The sequence below is a fragment of the Henckelia pumila genome, chromosome 3, assembly GCF_033568475.1.
Source record: "Henckelia pumila isolate YLH828 chromosome 3, ASM3356847v2, whole genome shotgun sequence".
NCBI classification, from domain to species: domain Eukaryota; kingdom Viridiplantae; phylum Streptophyta; class Magnoliopsida; order Lamiales; family Gesneriaceae; genus Henckelia; species Henckelia pumila.
Genome location: NC_133122.1, coordinates 15,893,288 through 15,915,913, shown reverse-complemented (window position 1 = coordinate 15,915,913; position 22,626 = coordinate 15,893,288). Strand labels below are relative to the sequence as shown.

Below are 22,626 nucleotides of genomic sequence, written 5' to 3'. Positions count from 1 at the left end.
TGGGGCGAGCCTGGGCGAGGGCTTGGGCGAGCTTGGGGCGAGCCTGGGCGAGGGCGAGCTCGGGCGAGGGTTGGGCGTGCGTGAGGCGAGGGGCGATGGGAGAAGGTGGGTGAATGCTTGGGGTGAAAATAGGAGAAGGAAAATGAGAATGAAGGGAAGAGTGAGTATTTATAGAATAAGGATGGGTGAGATCTACCATCCAAAATTCAAAAGTGAAGGGTGAGAGATGGGCCTAGGGATGCGTGAAAGGTTCCACCCAAACAACTAATCCCGCGAAAGTCATCAATTGGTCGCACCGCGAATTTTTCGGGTCTGTTAGAGAAATTTTTGAATCGCCAGCCCCAGGTGCCTAACTTAACAAGAATACAAGAAATAAAGGTCCTGACTATGAAATTCACACAATCGAGTTTTGAACCTGCGATTCAACTCGACTTGGGAGGGGGAGACTGGTGATACTCCATGAGTAGGCCCATCAAGTGCTTGAGCCCAATGAAGGCCCATAACCAAAGACTAAGGTCCGAGTCTCATGTTTAGAGGTAGGGCTGGCTCGTCAGGGGATTATGGAAGAAGATGTATGTTGGCTCCTAAGGGATGAAGGATAGCCCCGTCCAGTTGGACCTTAGACGTGAGGTCTCTAAGGTAAGTCGAAAGCTTATGGCAATTTGAAAGGGAGGTGTGAAAGAGTATATGAAGGCAGCGGAGGAGAGGCTCGCCTAAGGCGGGCGCCCCCTAGGCTGGACAAGCTTGGTTTTGTGCTTTGAGTTGTCTTTGGAGGACGAGCTCTAGAAAAGAGGCGCGTGAGCTACACGCTCGTAGTCCTCTACAAAGTGTTCGTGGTCCCCTACTTTACCTTCTATAAATACGGGTTTGCTCCTTCCATTTAATTCAATTCACTTTCATTTTGAGGGGTGCCTAAGCTCCTCTTTTTCTTATTCGTTCACGTCTCTGACTTGAGCGTCGGAGGGGCTACGCCGGGATACCCTCCCGGCCCCTTCTAACATTATTTGCTTGATTTCAGGTTCATCTCTAGACTCGAGGCTTTAGACTTGAGTGGGACCCGAACCATCAAATTTTAGTAAATATCAGTTATCATATGAACTAATCGTTACATATTTTTGCACACTAAATTTGATCTTTATCAATAAAAATAACAGCAACAATACTTTTATTAATTTAGACTAAAAACAACAAAACATAATGTGAGATTACAAATTTGACATACTACTAACTTCACAAAAGTCACAACTCCATCGGCGAAACATATACACTTCTCTTTCCTTTCATTTGAATGGATATATGTATATAACATCGCACGTGCAAAAGCTACAAATCACGTGGCATGCTCCGCCCCCCATGCGCGCCGGCGGCGGAAGCAGAGTGCATTCCGTTCCAGATTTCCGTGAAAGCCCTCACGATAATCCCATGATAGTACGGCGAATTCAGCTGCAAGAAACAAGACAGCAGCTCTTTGAGTTCATCTCTCGAGTATATCTCCTTCTCCAGAATCATCTGTAGCATCGACTGCCGGAAATCAAGATATGGGTCGTCGGAAACTTTCTCCACCGCCACGCTCTGATCTCCGATCCTTCCGAAGCCCTGCACACACCTCAGGCCGGCCTTGAGCTCTGACTCCGTGTCGGAGGAGGTGAAACTGGTGGTGGTGGTGGCGGAGGTGGCGGTGTCGAATGAACTAGAGGAAGAGTCCTGGTACTGGTGGCCGGGGGAGTGTTTTTCTCTGATCCGCCGTGGCCTTGGGTGGAAGACGGCGGATAATCTTGGCCTTCTGCAGCCGCCGCATCCTAAGTTTACAGCTGCTTTGTTTAGATTAATGTATCTTTTCTTGGAGCTTGACATTCTGAAAAGGAAGGGGAGAGTGAATGGAATGATTGATTACTGTGAGTTCTAGTGTGTGAAAATGGTGAAGAAGATTAATTTTACATATATAATAATATTAAATAATAATATATGAATAATAATATGTGCATTGAAGTTAGGGAGTCAGGCACTAGTGTTATCTCTCTGCCAGACTCGTTAACCTATAAATTCTGCCCGTGAACTTTGAGGGATACTCCTAAATATTTCCAAACAAAGTCCTTGAAAACTAAAATTTTCAAGAAATATATATGACGGGTATATTATATTTTAATTTTTTAATTATATTATATACATGTATATCAAATATTAGGCAAATAGTATTTTTATTTTTAATTGAATGTGTGAGCTACAACTTGTTCAAATTTATCTTTAACATGTTATAGATTAAAAGTACGTTGGATAAATCCATTTAAAAATAATCTAACATTTATATATCTTGATAAATTCATGTACTATGTAATAGATAACGGTTCTTTAAATTATACCAATTTATAGTATTTATATCGAAGCAAAAGAAAAAGGTGAGTGGTGATATATATAATATTGAAAAGATTCATCTTATTAATTAAATGTCTTTAATTTACACCAACTTTATTTACTTCGCCCAAGATGTCCCCTTCCTTGCTAACATTACACCTTCAATTTGATGCAACGAACGTTTTATATCACTCTGAATCACAAGTTTTCTGCTCCATTGTTTAATGTGTGAATTCATTTTATGTTTTTTTTTTTCTAATTTGGTGTCGGTGAACTTTAATTATTAAATTTTTTAGCTTAAAAAATATTTAAAATCGTGAAGGATAATATAGGAACAAAAAAAGCTCTTGTTAAACTGTCTTACAATTGAATTTTGTGAGACAAATTCCTAATTAGATCACCCATGAAAATATTATTTTTTTATTATAAATATGAACAAAATTGATCCATATCATCTTTTACCCATGAAAATATTATTATAAATATGGACAAAATTGACCCGTACCATCTTGCAAAAAACCTACGACTCGTATTAGAATTATGTTAAAAGGTCAAATTTAATTAATCTTTAAGAAAACTAATAGAAGAATGTTAATCTTTATTTTTCCTTTTATAATTTATTACCATATCACTTGATGACAAAAAAAATTTAACGTTGGACAGGGTGCCCTAATAAGTCGGACAAATATAAGTTTTCGGTTAATTATAATTCAGTCCCCAAACCTAAACAAAAATTAATGATCAGTCCCTGTCAGAAAAAAACTTTGTTTAAACTCCCTGGGCCACATGTTTTGTTTCGAATAAAATTCGGTACAAAACATGAAAAATATGGTACAAATACATGATATTTGAGTATCAAATGTGTTAGATCTAGTATAAATATATGATTTTCGAGTACTAAAAAATATTGATATTAATAACACATTTATCTTATTTGGATGAAAATCGGTACAAAACATTAAAAATATGGTACACATATGTGATTTTTGAGTACCCAATGTGTTAGATCTGATACAAATATATGATTTTTGAGTACTCAAACACATGTTGCAAGTTCACGTTAATAAAGATGTTTAGATTTTATACTCAAAATTGTATTTTTTGTACTCGATCTTGAACAATTAGTGCTCAAATATCTTGTATTTGTACCATATTTTCAATGTTTTGTACTTAATTTTATCCGAATAAAATAATGTGGGCCCAGGGAGTGCAAACAAATTTTTTCTGACAAGGGACTGATTCTTAATTTGCTTTTGGATTTAGGGACTGAAAACCAATTCACCCATAAGTTTTCTACTAGAAAAAAATTTCTACCATGAATTTTTTGTTAGCCTGGTGTTGCAAATATCCAACATATAATAAAGAAATACAACTTATAATTATTGATCTGCTTATGTTTATTTTCAATAGATAAATGAAAGCTAGTTATGGAATAGCATGTCACTTTGGTAAGTGATTCTTGATCAAACTACAGACATGCTGAGCAACCCAGGTCGAACCGGCGTCGGTGCAGGAGAATGCGTGCGTGTGACCCTCGCGTTCGATTGCCAGAGTTGCATCGGGTACCTTCTCATAAATCTGTAACAAGTTGGGTCATTCTATACGATTAAAACGAATCGCTAACCCGATAATATCTTGCAAGAATGAATAAATCCTATACCTTCTAGCCTCAAAATTGGAAGAAATAAAAATCTTGAGCTGCACTAGCAAAAAAAAAAGAAAGAAAATAATGCATTAAGTACCTCTTCGTATAAATGCAAAGGACCCCAGTGATCATCACTGCCGAACAGAAAGGCCAGTTTTCTTTTATTTCCTCCAATGAAATCGAAATCTGGTGTTTCGGGTAGCTGTGATAGAGATGTCGAGTTGAAATCAGATTCATGTTCGGTCAAGCATGAATATATTGTCAGGAGAGTGCCTAGCATGGGATGAAGGGGACCGGTCCCTCGGCTATTTTACTAAAGACTCGCATGAGTCGTAGTATCTCATCCCCTTAAATATAAGAAATCGTCCCTCTTCATCCCCGCAGCCTGTTTACCCCTTGATCAGTAGATTTTATCTATTGGCACCATGTGAATGATAAAAACTGTGAAACATGATATACTACAAACATTTATTATCGCGAAACACATAGCTTCATAAACTGCAGCTCCCTAGCTTTGACAAAATGTGCAAAACATGAGTGCGCTTTCTTAGAGGTTAGAATATAACCTAATATTGATGGAATATATACTTGGTAAAACAAATACAGATGATGAAACATTCACCATGGGGATTGGGGAAGTCGGAAAAATCACATTTACTGACTATAACTCAGGTCACTATACTGATAAAAACCGCAGAAAACCAAGCCACGTAGCTTATGACTTTATGAGTTCGATCGACATTACATCTTCCATTTGTCAAAATCGGAATGAGATGCGAAAGGTACCTTCTCGAATTCAGTCTTTGCCATGTATAGCATATTCCGCACCACATGATACTGAACAAAAAAGAAAAAGAAAAAAGGTTTCTCACAACATATGAATGCGAATAGGTCTATCCTATATAATCGAGTAACATCCATAATTTTTTAATACAAAAAAAACCACTTTATTTTCGAGGAAAACAATTGATGAATATTATTTACTGGCGCAACTAACAGGATCTAATCACGCGCATAGCAGCAGACCCAAAAATTTTGATAAGAGAGTGACATCATAATTTAAGATGACAAAATTAATGGTCTCAGATATACCCAACTACTTTTTTTTTCCCAAACATACACCATGGATTTGAATTAAGCATTGGAAAACGATTCATCGTGAGATTGATCACAGAACTCAGGAAAAAAGGCAAAGACTTGACGGTAAAGACATGATAGACAAAGCAAGTGAAGAAATCTAGAACTCCCGTTGATTTGAAGAGAATACTTCAACCTTAAGTACATGAGTACATAGAACCTCCACCGTAGAAGAAGAACAAGATTTGCCTAAAATTATCTTGGCAAGGAATTTTGAAAAACGGGCTGGGAGAAATCCGAGAAAGGCTCCAAGGGAGCTTAATCCAGTACTTAGAGCTCGAGACCTGACCGCACAAATTAAAAAAAAATTACTCGCTTTGATAAAGAAAAAATTTCTTTATAATCATGAGTAGTTCAACACTCTGATAAAATGTTAGTGAGAAAATGACAGATGCACCCAATTAAACAAATTAAAGAGCTTTACGTGGCAATTCTTCTAATTGTAGCCTGTTTTGATGATGCAGCATCCGTCGCCAAAAATGGATACAGGCAAATGCAGTATATGACCTATAGCATAATAATTGAGGTCAGATGGGGTTCTTCCGATAAAAAAGAATAGAAACAGGAAAATAAAGCTGGATAAATATCAAATCTGATTGCATACCTTCTCCTGATATCTTCTAAATAATTCAAGAGAGATGTGACAACCAATAGAGTGGCCAACCTTCAGATAGAAACCAAATGTCAAGAATTTGGGGGAAAATTGTGTTTACAGGATATTTTGCAACAGATTCAAATCCATTGCTGAAAATCCAATAATATTTATTTATGTTTTTTCAAAAGCAAAATCAAATAATATTGAAACACACAAATGGCAAAATATATGAGGCACCAAAAGAGGAAAGCAAATTTTGTCTTGTCATTAAAATAAAGATATCTAAGATGACCAAAAGCATCACATTAGCTAATTTCGTTCAATGGCATCAGACTCGCCCACAGTGCGAGGGGCTTCCCTTCGGAAAAGAGGCTTCTAACAACCAAAAAGAATCGAGATAAAACTAGAAACACGCGATAATAGATAATATATATATAGACTCATAGAACTAATTTTATTGAAATTTGGTTTAGCTAGGATCAAAGCATTCGATAATTTGAGCTACATCCTTGTAATTATTTAACAGAAATTCTTGAAAAAAGTTTGTTGGTTAGATGATTGTCCGACTCTCTTTCGTGGCACATTGATTGAAACATTCTGCTTGGGCTACTCCCAGTTCAAAAGATTTGCAATACATCATTATCATAAGTTACAAGTTTTAGTGAAGCTGACTAATGCTCAGTTCAACAAATAATACTAGAACCAAGGTTATGTGAGCAGTTGGAGTGATCGTTGGATGTTACTACCTCATTATCATATACTAGGGGTACACAAAAACAAAAACAAGCTCGAAAAACACGTCACACCAGCTCAACTCAAAAAACTCAATACTTGTACTTGAGCTCAAGCTCAAGCTCAACTGAAAATTTTTGTCTCAAGTAGAGATTTTCAAGTTCAAGCTTAATTAGAGTAATTTTAAAGTAACTCAAACTTGAGCTTGAGAAGCTTGATTTTATAGGGCATCAATCAAGCATGAGTTAAGCTCGAGTGTAACTGCATATTTAAAAAAAAAATTACAATTTAAATTGCTGAAATCAGTGGTTAAAGCTATCTGGTTAATGGCAAAATGAAATTCATGGCAAAAAACACTCAAGCTCAAGAGTTGTCGAGTACTCGAGCCCGAGTCATTAAGTTTACTTGGAGTTTCGATTAAGCCGCACACAAGCCACTGCAAGTTGTTTGGCTCACTTGCACCACTAAACATAACCAACGATTATTGCTGCTTTCGTACAATGGTACACATTCTTTCGTATTGCCACATTTGACCCATCGATACAATTTTTTCGTTTTCATGGATTAAAAGTAACTGATCATGAGCTGCAGTGTGGAGATCACATTTCACCAAACCTACCCAACCAACTTAATAGTAATACATCCCACCCAGATCCATCAATGTAAGATCCCGCCACCAGTATATCTACCATCGGTCCAAATCAGGAACTCATGAAAAAGGTCAGCAAATTGCAGCAACTAACCCTTGAGAGAATTGCTCTGACTGTTAGCAATAATAGAAAAACCACTTACCAGCACAATCGGTAATGCATCTTGAAATACATGCTCGATGAAGCTAATCTGCAAAAGACAGGGGTCAGAAGATCCACGTATGCTAACAAAAAAATTGTATGTTGAACTGAATGAGACTTTGTGAATCATTACTGGATCGTACGCATAATAATAGACATTCATAATTTTTTTTTGATAAGAAATAATATACATTCATAATATAATAGCCTATCTGGTAACCAGAACTCTTTCAACAAGCTAACCATTATTTTTGCTGAAACAACGGTGCTATAAAGCTAACCTTATGCTCAATTTGTTCTTGTAATGAGAACAACCTTCCTGATTCCCAGTTCTAGCAAGAGAGAAACCACAAAGGTACGTAGTATAGTTATTATCAGCCATTGTGATAATGCCAACATAAAAATATCTATATCTCATTCCGATGATCGCATACATCCATCAGTAGAAATTTTTTGTGATGTCAGAACAAGCAACTTCAAAATTTTGCAAATCACGTCAAGATATGCCTTAGTTGAATGAAACAAGTGATAAAAATAAAATAAAGAGATTTGACTTTGAGATCATTTCTTAATTGGAGGCACTTTTAAAATAGGTATCAAAACGACTATATTGATTCAAAGTGAAAAAAAAAACATTTGAAATCCAAGACCATTATCGCCTCAAAATCAAGATTTAAAGTAATAAATACCTTTTGTGTGTGAGATACATGGCCAATAGCTTCACCAAGCACAAACTCAACCAATCAGCACCAGATGCATGGTTCTATAATGGAAATTCTTATATCTAAACAACCATAATCATAGAATTTCCAACACTCAGGGAAAAAAAAATTCAATCTTTTCTTGCCTGTGACACAAGCGGTCCCTCCCAGCAGCTCAAACAATGACTCCAAAAACTCGGTGTAAAAGGAGATAACACCTACCACATAAATTTTCAAGCACAAATTTTGGTCTAGTTTTTAAAAAATACAAATTTAGCTCACACCACCACTAAATTCATGGTGGCCCCTTCACATAATGTACACAAACAAGAACTTATGTACCAGGATTGCCAGGAATAAACAAGACATGAAACGTAGGATCCTGGCAATGAATCTCCAACAAATCTGCTTTGTACCTGAGTCAAACGATTCCAAAATCAACAAAATATAAGGTTTTTATACCATTAAAAACAAAGGATATAATCAGAACGAGTTCCTGAAAATACCCAGAAACGTTGATGACCCGAAGATCAGCATGCCTTCTTGTCGGAACAAGACTTGTCTTCTCGCTGCCCATACGGGAAATTGAACACCTTGTGGCTAAAAATCTCCTGCAAATGAACATAAACAGAGGTGGCACACTAAATCACGAAAGTACACAATGGCAAATTGCGAGATTTTGCTTGAATAACAGAGTATCAACGAAAGAATTGTGGCATAGGCTGTGAAGAATAGTACCTGTAGCTGGAAAAATTAGTTGGTGAAAAAAGGTTAAGACTCATCGAAATCACGGGACGTTAGGCGCCAGCGGCAGATTAAAAATTTTTGAGGGATTTTCCAAATAACCTTCTTGAAAGTTGAAATAAATAATCAATTTTGGCCTTAAGTTAATTCTTAAAAATAGCATTTAATTCAAAAAACAACTTTCATTATTTTGTATTAGGTAGTATTTGGAAGAGCTGGAAGCACTTCTAACTTCTAAGCTCTTCCTAAACAAAATTTGAAATTTTTGTGAAAATTTATTAATAAAAAGCAGATAAGTACTTCTTAAAAAATGTCATAAACACTACCTCATTTTTCTTTTTAACCTTTTCTAAACAAACACAGAAAACATATTTATTAAATTGTAAATGTACAAGTTCATAATTAAAATATAAAATTTTATATGTGAAAGAAACAACTAAAGATATAGTAAGCAATTTTCTACCAAAAATTAATAGTCAGATAAATTAGCATTTTTTAAAAATTAATTAATTAATTAAGAACAATTATTATTTTGCAAGATGAGATAAATAGTGCAGATTCAAAAATTTACTTTTTTTATTTTTAAATAGAAAATAAATAATAATATTTAATTAAAATAAAAATATTGATGAAGATAAGAATACTATTGATAGAAAATTAAATTAAAAAAAATTACATCATTCATAACAAATTAATAATAGTGAAATTTATTTTTTAAGCTTCTAAATTAATTGGTGAATTGTTTCTTTGAAGTTAAAATTGAAATATTTATATGAATAATTTGAAATATGGAAGAAAAAAAATCATGATTTTGTACTATCATTGAAAACTAAACATATTAGATTTCAAAAATAAAATGAAATTTTAAGAAAATCAACTAATTGAAAATATTTATGAACTTCATATCATAAACTTAAATTTTTTTATATGTATTAAAAAAATAATATAAAGGAAAAAAATCATGAATTAAAAACAAAAAAAAATTGAAAACTACATATGCATTCAGCACTATGTTACAAAATTTATGATTCAATAATTAAAAGTTATATTTCATCATTATATTATTAAAAAATTTTAAATGTATATTTTCTAAATACAGAAAAACAAATCGTAGTTCTAGTCTTCTAGAAAAAAAATGTTGACAGATAAGTACAACATATAACTAAATAATTTATCTGTTTAAGTATTCTAATCTATTCATGAGAGTATTTTAGGATTATTATATTAAATAAGGTTATATTGTGAAATATTTAATAAATAAGACTATTTTTAAAATAGTCTTTTGAAAGGGATAAACTAATTAAATTCCCAAAGATGATTTTAGCTTCCAATAAACAAATAAACATGTAACTATGTCTCATTTTTATTTTGATAGAATAACTTTTTTTTAATAATAAAAAACGAATAAACATGTAACTATGTCTCATTTTTATTTTGATTCATGTTGGCGATGTCAACTCTACTCGGTATTTTGATGAAATAAAATAATTAGGATGACCTCCGACCCGTGTGAACCAGTCTCGTAGTTCAAACCCAATCAAATGAATTGCAGGATGGGGCCAGCTCAACAAGCTCCAAGAACGGTACGGGGTTACGTTTGGGTAGACCCTCTTCGACCCATCCTGTATATACATAATATATATATATATATATATATATATATATATATTATTTCTGATACCACGCACCCTAGTGTGCAAGATTTTTGTGAGCGATCACTAAACTCCATCGGTGGGTTTTAGTTTTTTATTTATTTTTTTTTACAAATATCGCTCAAAATATCCTACACACTAGTGTGTGTGATATCAAAATTTATATATACCTATATAATGTTTACTGTGTACATATATAATATATTATATTACATATACACTATAATTATACAAAACTTATTTTATATATTATATTAAATATATGTATATATATACATAATATATAATTAAATATGAACTTATACATATATTATACACATATTTCATATAATATATTTGTATGTACATATATATAATATATATCATAATAATAATTAATTAAAAAATATTTAAAATTAAATGTTAGCGGGATGGCGAGTCCTATCTGGGTTAGATCTGCCTGGTTTTGAGGTTGAGCGGGTGGGTCTAAAAAAAACGGGGATGAGTCCGAGTCCGATTTTTTCAGGCGGGCGGGTCTTAGGTTTGGCGACAGCTTCTACGAAAGTTTCTATATATATTACTCTGAATCATAGGTTTTCTGCTCCATAGTTTAATCTTTAACGTGCGAATTCATTTTATGCTTTTTTTCTAATTTGGTGTTGGTGAACTTTAATTATTAAATTATTTAGCTTAAAGAATATTCAAAGTTGTAAAGGATAGTATAAGAACACAAATTCATGCGAGACGATTTTACAAGTAAATTTTGTAAGATAAATTTCTTAATTAAATTACTCATGAAAAATATTATTTTTTTATCGCAAATATAGACGAAGTTAACCTATCTCGCGAATAAAAGTTCGTTAGATCATCTCACAAAAACTCTACTCATTGAGAATTACGGCAAGAGTCAAATAGATTTAATTTGTCGACAAAGTAAATTAATTTAAAGTAAACTTATAGTAGAATGTGAAGCTTTATTTTTTCTTTTATGATTTATCACCATATCATTTGATGACAAAAAAAATCATCTAACGCCCATAAGGTTTGTCTAAGTTGATAGAGTAGGTGAACTTTTAGCCAAGTGGTCAGAAGTTCAATATTCCCTACCAACACATTCTTGGACTAGTCTGTCACACAGGGATTGCCTAGTGTGGTTTACCTGGCTAACGTAGTTTGCAGACTATTGTGTTAGTCCGGAGATTTATCCAGTGCGCAAACAAAAATAACGGCTGCGGATTTCCACGTGAAAAAAAAAAAAAAATCATTTAACGTTGGACAGGGTGCCCTGATAAGTCGGACAAAAATAAGTTTTTTCTCCTAGAAAACAAATTCTTCTTTCACAAATCACAAATGAATTTGTTGTTACCCTGGTGTTGTAAATATCCACACATATAAAGAAATACAACTTATAATTATTGATCTTCTTACGTTTATTTTCAATAGAAAAATGAAAGCTAGCTATGGAATAGCATGTCACTTTGGTCATAGGTGATTCTTGATCAAGTAACAGACATGCTGAGCAACCCAGGTCGAACCGGCATCTGTGCACAGGAGAATGCGTTCGATTGCCAGAGTTGCATCTGGTACGTACCATATATCTGCAAAAAGAAAGAAAATATATAAATCATTATGTACCTCTTCGTATAAATGCAAAAGGACCTCGGCGATCATCACTGCCGATCGAACATAAATGTCAGTTTGCTTTTATTTCCTCCAATGAAATCAAAATCAGGTTTTTCGGATAGCTGCATGTGATAGAGAGATGTCTTTCAACAGATTTATAAGCATGGATATATATATATATATATATATATTGTCAGGAGAGTGCCTAGCATATATGGGATGAATTTTACCAAAGACGTACGACTCGTATATATGATCAATAGATTTTATCTACTGGCACCATGTGAATGGTAATTAAAACCGTGAAACATGATAGATAAACTACAAACCTTTATAATTAATAGCCAAACACATATATAGCTTCATAAACTGCAGCTAGTTTTGATTTGACAAAATGTGAAAAGCTTAATTAAGCATGATCATCATAAATCTTTCGATTTCAATACAGTACTCATTTGATTTTAAGCAAGATTAATTAACATATATTGGTTTCCACACTTGTCCAATTATCTAGGCATGGAACCGCACCACGACAACGGTGATGTTATCGGCACTTCCTCTGTCGAGTGCTTTCTGCATCAGCCTTTGTGCTGCTTCTTCGGGATCTTGGATGGGTTCAATCATCCCAACTGCTTCATCATTTGGAAAAACGTCCCAAAGTCTACGACTTGCAAGGATGAGCAACTCTAAGGTCTCATCCACCTTTTCCTCGTGAATATTTGGTTTCTCGTGAAGGGACCCTAAAGCAAAACATGTTTGCATTTGAGGATTTTTGAGCAAATTGCCAATATTAAAACTTAAATCTAAATCGATTCTTCTGTAAATCTTTATCAGTCTCTTCTCTCTCCTTTATTTCTCTTCAAACTCTCATCTCCTTCTCTCGTTTTCTTCATTTTTCCAAATCTTATCTCACTATTCTTCTTCTCAAACTCTTTCAAAATAGATGAACAATAATCTGATATGTTTTCAAATTATTTATTTAAATATTTTAAAAAAAAAACTAAATGGGTCTACCCAAGCTTCCCCATGCTTGGGTTGACCCAAACAAGCTCTTGGGTCGACCCAGAGCAATCTTTGGGTCGACTCAAGCTTGTGATGCGGAAAGAATCTTCCGCAGCGCGCGGCGCACTGCGAAAATCAACATCTGTAGCATGTTATGAGCGCTGCGGAAAGAAGCATCTGTTTGTCAAGAAAAATTAGGCACTTAAATAATTTTTTCGCTGCTGATCTCACAAATTTGACCAATATTTACATAATTTTGACCCATAATTACATAATTTTGACCAATGATTTAACGATTATAATATATGATTATACATATTGTAACATATAAATCGACTGATTTGACAATTATATTATATGATTATACATATTGTATCATATTAATCGACTGATTTAACGATTATGTTATCTCATTATATTAATCAACCAAATTCACCAATCGAAGGATGAATTCAAGGTTTCATATATAATCGTGCAATTTATAATGTCTTCACTATTATGTTATATGATTACACATATTTTAATATAAAGATCAACTGATTTAACGATTATGTTATATGATTATACATATTGTAACATATTAATCAACTAAATTTACCAATAAAAGGATGAATTGAAGGTTTGATATGTAATCGTGCAATTTATAATGTCTTCACGATTATGTTATATGATTATACATATTTTAATATAAGAATCAACTGATTTAACGATTATGTTATATGATCATGCATATTGTAACATATTAATCGATCAATTTTACGATTATGTTATATGATTATACATACTGTAACACATGAATCGACTGATTTCATGATTATGTTATATGATTATACATATTATAACATATTAATCAACTAATTTCATTATGTTATATGATTATACATATTTTAATACAAGAATCAACTGATTTCACAATTATATTAAACGATTATAAATATTTCAATATTCAAATCAATTGATTTGACGATTATGTTGTATGATTATACATATTGTAACATATGAATCTAATGATTTTACGATTATACTATATGATTATACATATTTCAACATAAAAATTAACTGATTTAACGATTATGTTATATGCAACTGATTTAACGATTATGTTATATGATTATACATATTGTAACATATGAATCGATTGATTTAACGATTATGTTATATAATTATACGTATTATAACATATAAATCGATTGATTTCACGATTATTATACATGATTATACATATTGTAACATATAAATCGACTTATTTCATGATTATGTTATATGATTATGATTATACATATTAATCGACTGATTTACGATTATGTTATATGATTATATATATTTTAAAATATAAAAATCAAAAAAATCTCTATGGTCTACTTATGGTCTACCAAAAAAATTTCATGGTCTACCCAAAAAGTTCTGGGTAGACCATGGTCGACCAACCTCTTTAGCAAGCAAAATTGCTCTTGATTGGTCGACAAAGAATTTTTCTCTTGGTTGGATTGGATTTTGCTCTTGGTCGACCCAAGAAGCTCTTGGGTCGACCAAGAGGTGGTCAACCCAAGAACAGCTCTTACCCAAGAGCTGTTCTTGGGTCGATTGCGCAGTTTTTTCGTCTAAGAGCAAAAATTTTTCAGATGATTCAAGAGCTGTTGTTCTTGGATAATTCTTGGGTTTTTTGATCGACTTTTTTTTATTGATCTATTTTTGGATTTTGAGAACAAAAGTGTAAAAAATTTGGGGAAGAAGATGACATATTCTTAATTAACTTAACTAATTAAGTTAATAGGTTTAATTTTAAATTAATTGAGTCACTCCCTTTTTTTTAAAAAAAATAGTCAAGATCCCTATTTTTTAAATATCCTTTAAAGTGTTCCTACTTTTTTAACCAGCCCGTTTGTTTGATGAGGTGTGTCACTCTTCAATCTCGAAACGTGGTGTCAACATTGCTTTCGAATGAAATTCGATAATAATAACTGGTGTATTGGTGTAAGCATTGCATCCTTGTATAATATTTAGTAATTAATTTGATTTATATTCAAATAGGAGAAATATCTTAATTGTAAAAATTATTTAGAGACTAATCTGTAATTTGAAATATCGAAATTAAAAAAAAAACAAAAAAAATAAAAATGTAATATCTATATCACATGAGGACAATTTTGGCAAAAAAGAAAGATGATGTCTAACGAGAGATTCTTTATATGTAGAGAAAGATAAGACTTTTAGAAATTTATTTATTTTTATCTAAAATATTTATGCATTCGCCCTATTATCCTTACGTTATGTCTATCCTCCGAAATTTTGAGTAGAGATTCTGTTATTTAAATAATTAAATTACCCTTAGATAACAATTCTTTCATTTCTATATTAATAATTTTACAAATAAGAATAAAACGATACATTAGAAGTATTTGGTGGAGGATGGATACAGGCAAATGCAGTAGGATACGACCTATAGGCTATAGCATAATAATCAAGGTCAGATGGGGTTCCTCCGATAAAAAAGAATAGAAACAGGAAAATAAAATTGGATAAATATAAAATCGGATTGCATACCTTCTCCTGACATCTTCTAAATAATTCAAAAGAGACGTGACAACCAATAGAGTGGCCAACCTTAAGATAGAAACCATATGTCAAGAATTTGGGGGAAAAATTGTGTTTTCAGGATATTTTGGAACATATTCAAATCCATTACTGAAATTCCAGGATAATATTCATTTATTTTTTTAAAAGCAAAATCAAATAATATTGAAACACACAAATGGTAGTATATATCAACCACCAAAAGAGAAAAACAGATTTTGTTTTGTCATTAAAATAAAGATAACTAAGATGACCAAAAGCATCACTAGCTAATTTCATTCAATGGCATCACCCTCACCCACAGCGCGAGGGGCTTCCCTTCGAAAAAGAGGCTTCTAACAACCAAAAAGAATCGAGATAAAACTAGAAACACGCGATAATAGGTAATATAGATATTGACTCATAGAACTAATTTTCTTGAATTTTGGTTTAGCTAGGATCAAAGCATTCGATAATTTGAGCTACATTCTTGTAATTATTTAACATAAATTCTTGAAAAAAGTTTGTTGGTTAGATGATTGTCCCACCGTCTTTCGTGGCACATTGATTGAAAACATTCTGTTTGGGCTGCTCCTTGTTTAAAAGATTTACAATATATCATTATCATTAGATATAACTTTTAGTGAAGCTGACTAATAATCAGTTCAACAAATAATATTAAAACCAAGGTTATGTGAGCAAGTTGGAGTGATTGTCGGATTTTACTACCTCGGTATCATACTAGGGGTACGAAAAAACAAAAAAACAAGCTCGAGAAACATATTTGAGCTCAAGATTGTCTGAAATGTTTTGTCTCTAACTCGAGCTCGTAAAGTAGGGATTTTCAAGTTCAGGCTTAATTAGAGTAATTTTAAAGTAACTCAAACTTGACCTACTTGATCTTGAGAAGCTTGATTTTATAGGGCATCAATCAAGCGCAAGTTAAGCTCGAGTGTAACTGCATATTCTAAAAAAAAATACAATTTAAATTGCTGAAACCAGTAGTTAAACTATGTGCATGGTTTATGGTAAAATTCATGGCAAAAAACACTCAAGCTCAAGAGTTGTCGAGTACACGAGCCTGAGTCATTAAAGTTTGCTCGGAGTTTCAATTAAGCCGCACACAAGCCACTGCAAATCACCACTAAACATAACCAACGATTATTTATGCTTTCATACAATGGTAATGTAACACCCGAAAATTTTAATACGTAAATTTGCATGCATAATTAAGGAAAATAATTATTTAAAAATTTATATTTGGGTTAAATTACAATTATGTGTTATTATGTGAATTATATGCATGATTTAAATTTATTTTTTCATTTAACCCGCAGTTATTGTATTTTTAGATTTTTGAGAATTTTATTGAGTTGATCACGTAGACGGGACCGTGGACGGACGAGATACCAAAATTTTTAGCCAAAAATATTTTATGAGTTTTATGAGTCTTAAAATAATATTTTAAGGTATTTTGTCAAGAAAATTTTAGTATTTAGTTATATATTTATTTATTTAAGGGTTGATTTTTAGCCAAAATAAGTTATTTTAATGACTTTATTTAAATTTTAAAAATCCCTTAATTTATAATTTCGGGATTTATGATTTTACATCAGATTTTAATTATTAGCAATAGTTTTAATTATGATTTTATAGTATATTATCTAATTAGGTTTTGTATTTTAAGTAATTATCTAATATTTAACCCTAAACCAAATCTTTAATCAATCAAAAACCCTCCTTAGCCGCCTACCCCATATCTTTCTTCATCTCCCTCACGGTTTCAGCAGAAAACAAGCCACCATAGCCGATCAACTTTTTCTTTGAGGATTTATTTGGTCGTTCGTCGTCCCGGAGCCTCGTATACGCGTCTTTCTTCGTCAAATAACTAAAAAGGCATGTCTAAAACTTTTATTTGGCCACCATATAAGCTATTATGCATGAATGATATTTTTGTTTCAGAATTTATTAGCCATGGTTCGAATGTATTGCAAGTATGAATGAATTGTTGCATGTTTTGGTGCATTCATGATCATAACTCGCTTTTGGCCTTGCATGGTTCGGTCCAGAGGCTAGGGCTCGAGTCAGAGGTGGGCTAGGGTCCTAGGAAGCGAGCCATGATCGGATTACAGGGGCTGGAGTTGGCTAGATTCAGGTCTAGGGTCGAGTTGGTCAAAGAGCTGCAGTTTAGGGTTTATGAGAAGAAGCCTTCGGCTTCTTGGCTTGGACCATGGCTCGGGATGAGCCATGGTGGGTTGGGACCGCCCAGACATGGGCCACGTCTGGGCAGTGGTACTCCGGCCAGGGGCGGCCGGAGTAGGTTGGCAGCAGCCCTTGTTTGGCTGCTGCCCGCCGCCGAGAGGAAGGGGAAAGAGGGGGGGGGGGTCGGGTTTTGGTTGCTGGGTCGGGTTCTGGGTCAGGGTTGGGTTATGGGTCGGGTTAGGTAGTCAGGGGTCGGGTCAGGTCGGTCCGGGTCCGGGTTAGGTGGGCCGGACTCGAGTATTTTAATTTTTAAATATATTATGTTTTAATTGGTTTTTGGGCCAATTAATTAGAAATAAAATTATTTGGGCTTCCAAATAATTTTATTTGGGCTTTCAAAATTATTTTTAATTTAGCCCAATGATTTTTTATGGGCTTGGGAGCCCATGAATATTTTTGGGCCAGTCAGTGGATTTTGGGCCAGTCTAGAATTTTATTGTGTTTAATTAAGTTAATGGGCTTAAATATTTTATTTGGGCCCAGTTAAGTTTAATTATGTTATTTGGGCTAAAAATATTATTATTGGATTTTATTTAAGTTTAATGGGCCTAGATGAGTGACCAGTAGTCTGGACCAACCCATGAAAAATAAATAAGTCCAGAATATATATTTAATTATTTTTATGCATGAAGTCTATTTTAAGTATATTATGAAAAATTAATTAAATATATATTACGGACATATTTTCAGTGCATGCATTCATGAAATTTCTTATGTATATAATTATGTAAATGATGAGCAATAAAATATTTTGGTGGAAATTGAATTATGTGTGACATAGGGGTGGTTTTCCACCATATGATTCGGTAGTTTTACTACCATAGGGGTGGTTATCCACCATATGATTCGGTAGTTTAATACCATAGGAGGTGATTTATCACCGCCATCGTACGTTGGTTCAGGAGACTGATCAGTCGACACATGAGCGTCACACTTATGGATAGGACCATCTTCAGGTTTCAAAAGCATTGCTCAATTATGTTATATATGATGAAGAAATAATATGTTTATGATTATGGTTATGATTCAGCAGTTTTATTATGTGATGAAAATATTTCCATGCATGCTCATGTACATGTATATGTATTAGTAATTATGTGATGCATTATTTTTAACCTTGTTATAAAGGATTAAACATATTGAGCCCCTAGGCTCACTACGCTTATATGGTGCAGGTGAGCATGATGACGTTTATGTAGCTCCTACCGGTGGTGAGGACTTATGAGCTCACGAAGCAGTGGACCCCGTGACCGTCGCAGCTATTTAGTTTATTATGTTGAATTTTGAAACATGTTTTATTTTATTATTCTTTCCGCATATGAGATTTTTAAGCAGCATTGTTTATTATTTTAAATTGATGCATGAAACATTTTAAGGATTTATTTATTTAATATTTTTCAGGTTATTTAAGAAAAAGTATGTTATTTTTATATACATATATGTATGGGCATGTATGTATAGTAGTATTATTTTTTTTAAAAAAAATTCTCATTTATTAGTAGTCACTGTCGGTCTGTAAGTTTTAAATGCTTTAATAAGATTTAGAAGGAGCTTATGTATTAAGTTTAAGTATTTCATGTTCAATAAGACTTTTGAAACCCTTAGTTATGCATTGCGATTTACGTAAAGAAAATATGTGGTGGTGCAGAATGCCTCCGAGACAGATGAATAGGCGAGGGGGATCTCCACTTCAAACTCCGCAGAACCCTCTCTCAGCATTGGAGCAGGCCAATGCTAACATGATGGCTGGGATTACTGCTCTGTTGGAGCAGCAAGCGGCACGTCCTAGGCTCACACATGATGAGGATGTTGCCGAGCGGTTCCAGAAGAAGGGACCTAAGGAGTTTGTCGGCACCACTGATCCACTCATTGCTGAGGGGTGGATTCGATCACTGGAGTCCATATTTGACTACATGGGGATCACTGATGCTGACAGGGTGAAGTGTGCAGTGTATATGATGAGAGGTGATGCAGCCTCTTGGTGGGAAGGTGCGGTTCGAGGTGTGAATCTACCTACATTGACTTGGATAGAGTTCAGAAACATGTTCTATGCCAAGTATTTTACTGAGGATGTGCGCAGTCACATGATCCGGGAGTTTATGAGTCTCCGCCAGGGAGACAAGTCTGTGGTGGATTACATCACCCAATTCGAGAGATGGTGTCATTTCGTGCCTCTTATTGCTGACAGTGTGCCGGATAAGTTGAGGCAATTTGTGGATGGTTTGCGGGCTAAAATCAAGCATGAAGTTCGCATGTTGGATGTCACTACTTATGAGGCGGCAGTTAGCAGAGCATTACGTTCTGAGGAAGGGAGGCGAGAGATGCAGCGAGAGCAGCAGAGTAAGAGGCAGTTTCAGCCAGGGTATCAGAGGGCGACTTCGCAGCCTCCTGCGAAAAAGCCGTATACTGGGCCGTCTAAAGGCCCGAATCAGCAGGGACAGCAGCAGAGGCCTCAGGGGCGTCAGCCACAGCAGCAGCAGAGGGGCGGGGCCCCTAATACTGGAGGAGTTCCGATATGCCCGCAGTGTCAGAAGCCGCACACCGGGAATTGTCTAGTAGGGTCCAATGTATGCTATGTTTGCAAGGAGCCAAGGCATGTTTCATATAACTGCCCGAAGAGGAAGAACACCACTGGGCGGGTGTTTGTCATGCAGGCTGAGGAGGCAGACCCAGATACCTCCTTAATCACCGGTATTTCCTAAACTTCTTCTTTTAAGAAATTTTTGGGAATTTACTTCATGATTTTAAATTGCATGAATTATCTATTTGTTTGGTTAGAGTAGGATGTTTATTTTATTCGTGTTTAATTAAGAGAAATATTTTGTAACTTGTATTGGGAAAAAAGTAAGTTTAGTATGCGATTGTTGGGATTTTTTGCATGCAGAGAGAATTTTAGTGGAAGGAAATTCCACGTTTGCATTGCTAGATTCAGGGGCCACGCATTCATTCATCTCCCTAGAGTTTATCAGGTGGGTAGGCATCAAGCCTGAAGTTGCTGTTACAGGTTACGATGTCACTATTCCGTCTGGTCAGATTCTTACTACCACTAGCATCTGCAGAGATTTGGAGATGGAGTTACAGGGACATACTATCAGAGCAGATTTTGTGGTTTTACCGTTGACTGGATTCGATTTGATTTTGGGTATGGATTGGTTGTCAGTCAACGGAGCAGTGATTGATTTTCGGCAGAGGACAGTGGCAGTGAAACCAGTGGTAGGCGACCAGTTTGTTTTCTATGCATCTCCGAGCAGTGAGATCTCGCCTGTTATCTCTTATACATGTGCGAGGAAGTTATTGAGACGTGGTTTCCAGAGGTTTCTCGCCAGTGCAGTCACTTCATCAGAACCACCTAGCAGATCATTGTCAGATATAGAGGTGGTTTGTGACTTTTCAGATGTCTTTCCGGAGAACGTTTCGGGAGTCCCACCAGCTAGAGAGGTGGAGTTCAGTATTGATCTGATACCAGGTACTGTGCCTATCTCTAAGGCACCGTATTGACTTGCTCCTACTGAGATGAAAGAGTTGAAGGAGCAGATTCAAGAGTTGTTGGAGAAGGGCTTTATTCGTCCTAGCTTTTCTCCTTGGGGAGCTCCAGTGTTGTTTGTGAAGAAAAAGGATGGTAGCATGAGACTTTGTATCGATTACCGAGAGCTCAATAGGGTCACTGTGAAGAACAAGTATCCACTGCCGAGGATTGAGGATTTGTTCGATCAGTTGCAGGGAGCTTCGGTTTTCTCTAAGATCGATCTGCGATCTGGCTATCATCAATTGAGGATCAGAGATGCAGATGTGTCCAAGACTGCTTTTCGGACACGCTATGGGCATTACGAGTTCTTAGTAATGCCGTTTGGATTGACCAATGCTCCAGCGGTTTTCATGGATCTCATGAACCGCGTATTTCAGCCGTACTTAGATCAGTTTATCATAGTCTTTATTGATGATATCTTGATCTACTGTAGGAGCATTGAGGAGCATAGACAGCACTTGAAGACAGCATTGCAGACTTTGAGGGAGCATCGACTGTATGCGAAATTCAGTAAGTGCGAGTTTTGGCTAGAGCAGGTGGCATTTCTTGGCCATATAGTTTCGAAAGATGGGATAGCGGTGGATCATACGAAAGTGCAGGAAGTGCAGGATTGGGGAATTTCGAAGAATGCTTCAGAGATTCGCAGTTTCTTGGGTTTAGCAGGCTACTACCGGAAGTTCATCAAGGGTTTTTCTTCTATTGCAGTACCCTTGACTTCCTTGACCAAGAAAAATGCAAAGTTTATATGGAGTTCAGACTGTCAGAGGAGCTTTAATCGACTTAAAGAAGCACTCACATCTGCGCTAGTGTTGGCGATGTCTGTTTCACACGAGGAGTTAGTGGTTTACACGAACGCGTCTAAGCTTGGGTTGGGCGCCGTATTGATGCAGAGTGACCGAGTCATTGCCTATGCGTCGAGACAGTTGAAGATTCATGAGCAGAACTATCCGACGCATGATTGGAGCTAGCAGCAGTGGTTTTTGCTTTGAAAATATGGAGGCACTATTTGTATGGTGAGAAGTGCAAGATTTTCACAGACCACAAGAGTCTCAAGTACTTCTTCACACAGAAGGAGTTGAACATGAGACAGTGCCGATGGTTGAAATTAGTTAAGGATTATGACTGTGACATTAGCTACTGTGACGACCTGAGTTCTAATATCTCATTAATCAAATCATCATAAAATAATAGACAAAGAATCAAAGTCTAAACAAAGTAAAAATTTTTTTTTTTTTTTAAACATTAGTACCTCGCTCGATCGGTGAAAACCCACCGATCGAGCGAGCACTTAATCCCAACTCTCGGGTGAGTTCAAATTGTGGCCTCGCTCGA

General features: G+C 35.0%; 3 protein-coding genes across 5 annotated transcripts; all 3 read right to left on the bottom strand.

Annotated features, from left to right (window-relative positions):
- Positions 1–1,237: 1,237 nt before the first annotated feature.
- LOC140893359 (transcription repressor OFP6-like) lies at positions 1,238–1,882 on the bottom strand. Its single transcript, XM_073302415.1, has one exon. The coding sequence runs from the start codon at positions 1,852–1,854 to the stop codon at positions 1,324–1,326; it is 531 nt and encodes a 176-aa protein (XP_073158516.1). The 5' UTR covers positions 1,855–1,882; the 3' UTR covers positions 1,238–1,323.
- A 1,749-nt stretch (positions 1,883–3,631) lies between these two features.
- Positions 3,632–8,778, bottom strand: LOC140887403 (uncharacterized). Of its 3 annotated transcripts, none has more exons than XM_073294631.1 (13): positions 8,692–8,778; positions 8,460–8,564; positions 8,296–8,369; positions 8,100–8,171; positions 7,942–7,970; positions 7,534–7,584; positions 7,254–7,301; positions 5,739–5,798; positions 5,559–5,641; positions 5,271–5,418; positions 4,784–4,834; positions 4,095–4,199; positions 3,632–3,930 (listed from the first exon to the last, which is right to left on the bottom strand). In XM_073294631.1, exons 1-13 carry the CDS (start codon positions 8,733–8,735, stop codon positions 3,793–3,795), a joined length of 1,008 nt encoding a protein of 335 aa, XP_073150732.1. In that variant the 5' UTR covers positions 8,736–8,778; the 3' UTR covers positions 3,632–3,792. The 3 variants fall into 3 exon arrangements, 1 of the variants encoding a protein (XP_073150732.1); XR_012151818.1 differs by having other exon boundaries at positions 3,887–3,930; positions 4,095–4,411; XR_012151817.1 differs by having other exon boundaries at positions 3,887–3,930; positions 4,095–4,382.
- A 3,683-nt stretch (positions 8,779–12,461) lies between these two features.
- LOC140888136 (probable protein phosphatase 2C 41) lies at positions 12,462–15,510 on the bottom strand. The gene is made up of 3 exons (XM_073295821.1): positions 15,498–15,510; positions 14,348–14,554; positions 12,462–12,691 (listed from the first exon to the last, which is right to left on the bottom strand). The coding sequence occupies exons 1-3, from the start codon at positions 15,508–15,510 to the stop codon at positions 12,462–12,464; spliced, it is 450 nt and encodes a 149-aa protein (XP_073151922.1).
- Positions 15,511–22,626: the final 7,116 nt, after the last annotated feature.

Coding starts and splice junctions, on each gene's coding strand:
- LOC140893359 (XM_073302415.1), bottom strand. CDS start 1,854: ATGTCAAGCTCCAAGAAAAGATACATTAATCTAAACAAAGCAGCTGTA.
- LOC140887403 (XM_073294631.1), bottom strand. CDS start 8,735: ATGAGTCTTAACCTTTTTTCACCAACTAATTTTTCCAGCTACAG. Junction 8,565..8,691: donor ACTAATTTTTCCAGCTACAG/GTACTATTCTTC, acceptor GTTCATTTGCAG/GAGATTTTTAGCCACAAGGT. Junction 5,799..7,253: donor ATGCATTACCGATTGTGCTG/GTAAGTGGTTTT, acceptor TTCTATCTGAAG/GTTGGCCACTCTATTGGTTG.
- LOC140888136 (XM_073295821.1), bottom strand. Junction 12,692..14,347: donor GTCTACCCAGAACTTTTTGG/GTAGACCATGAA, acceptor GTTTTGCTTTAG/GGTCCCTTCACGAGAAACCA.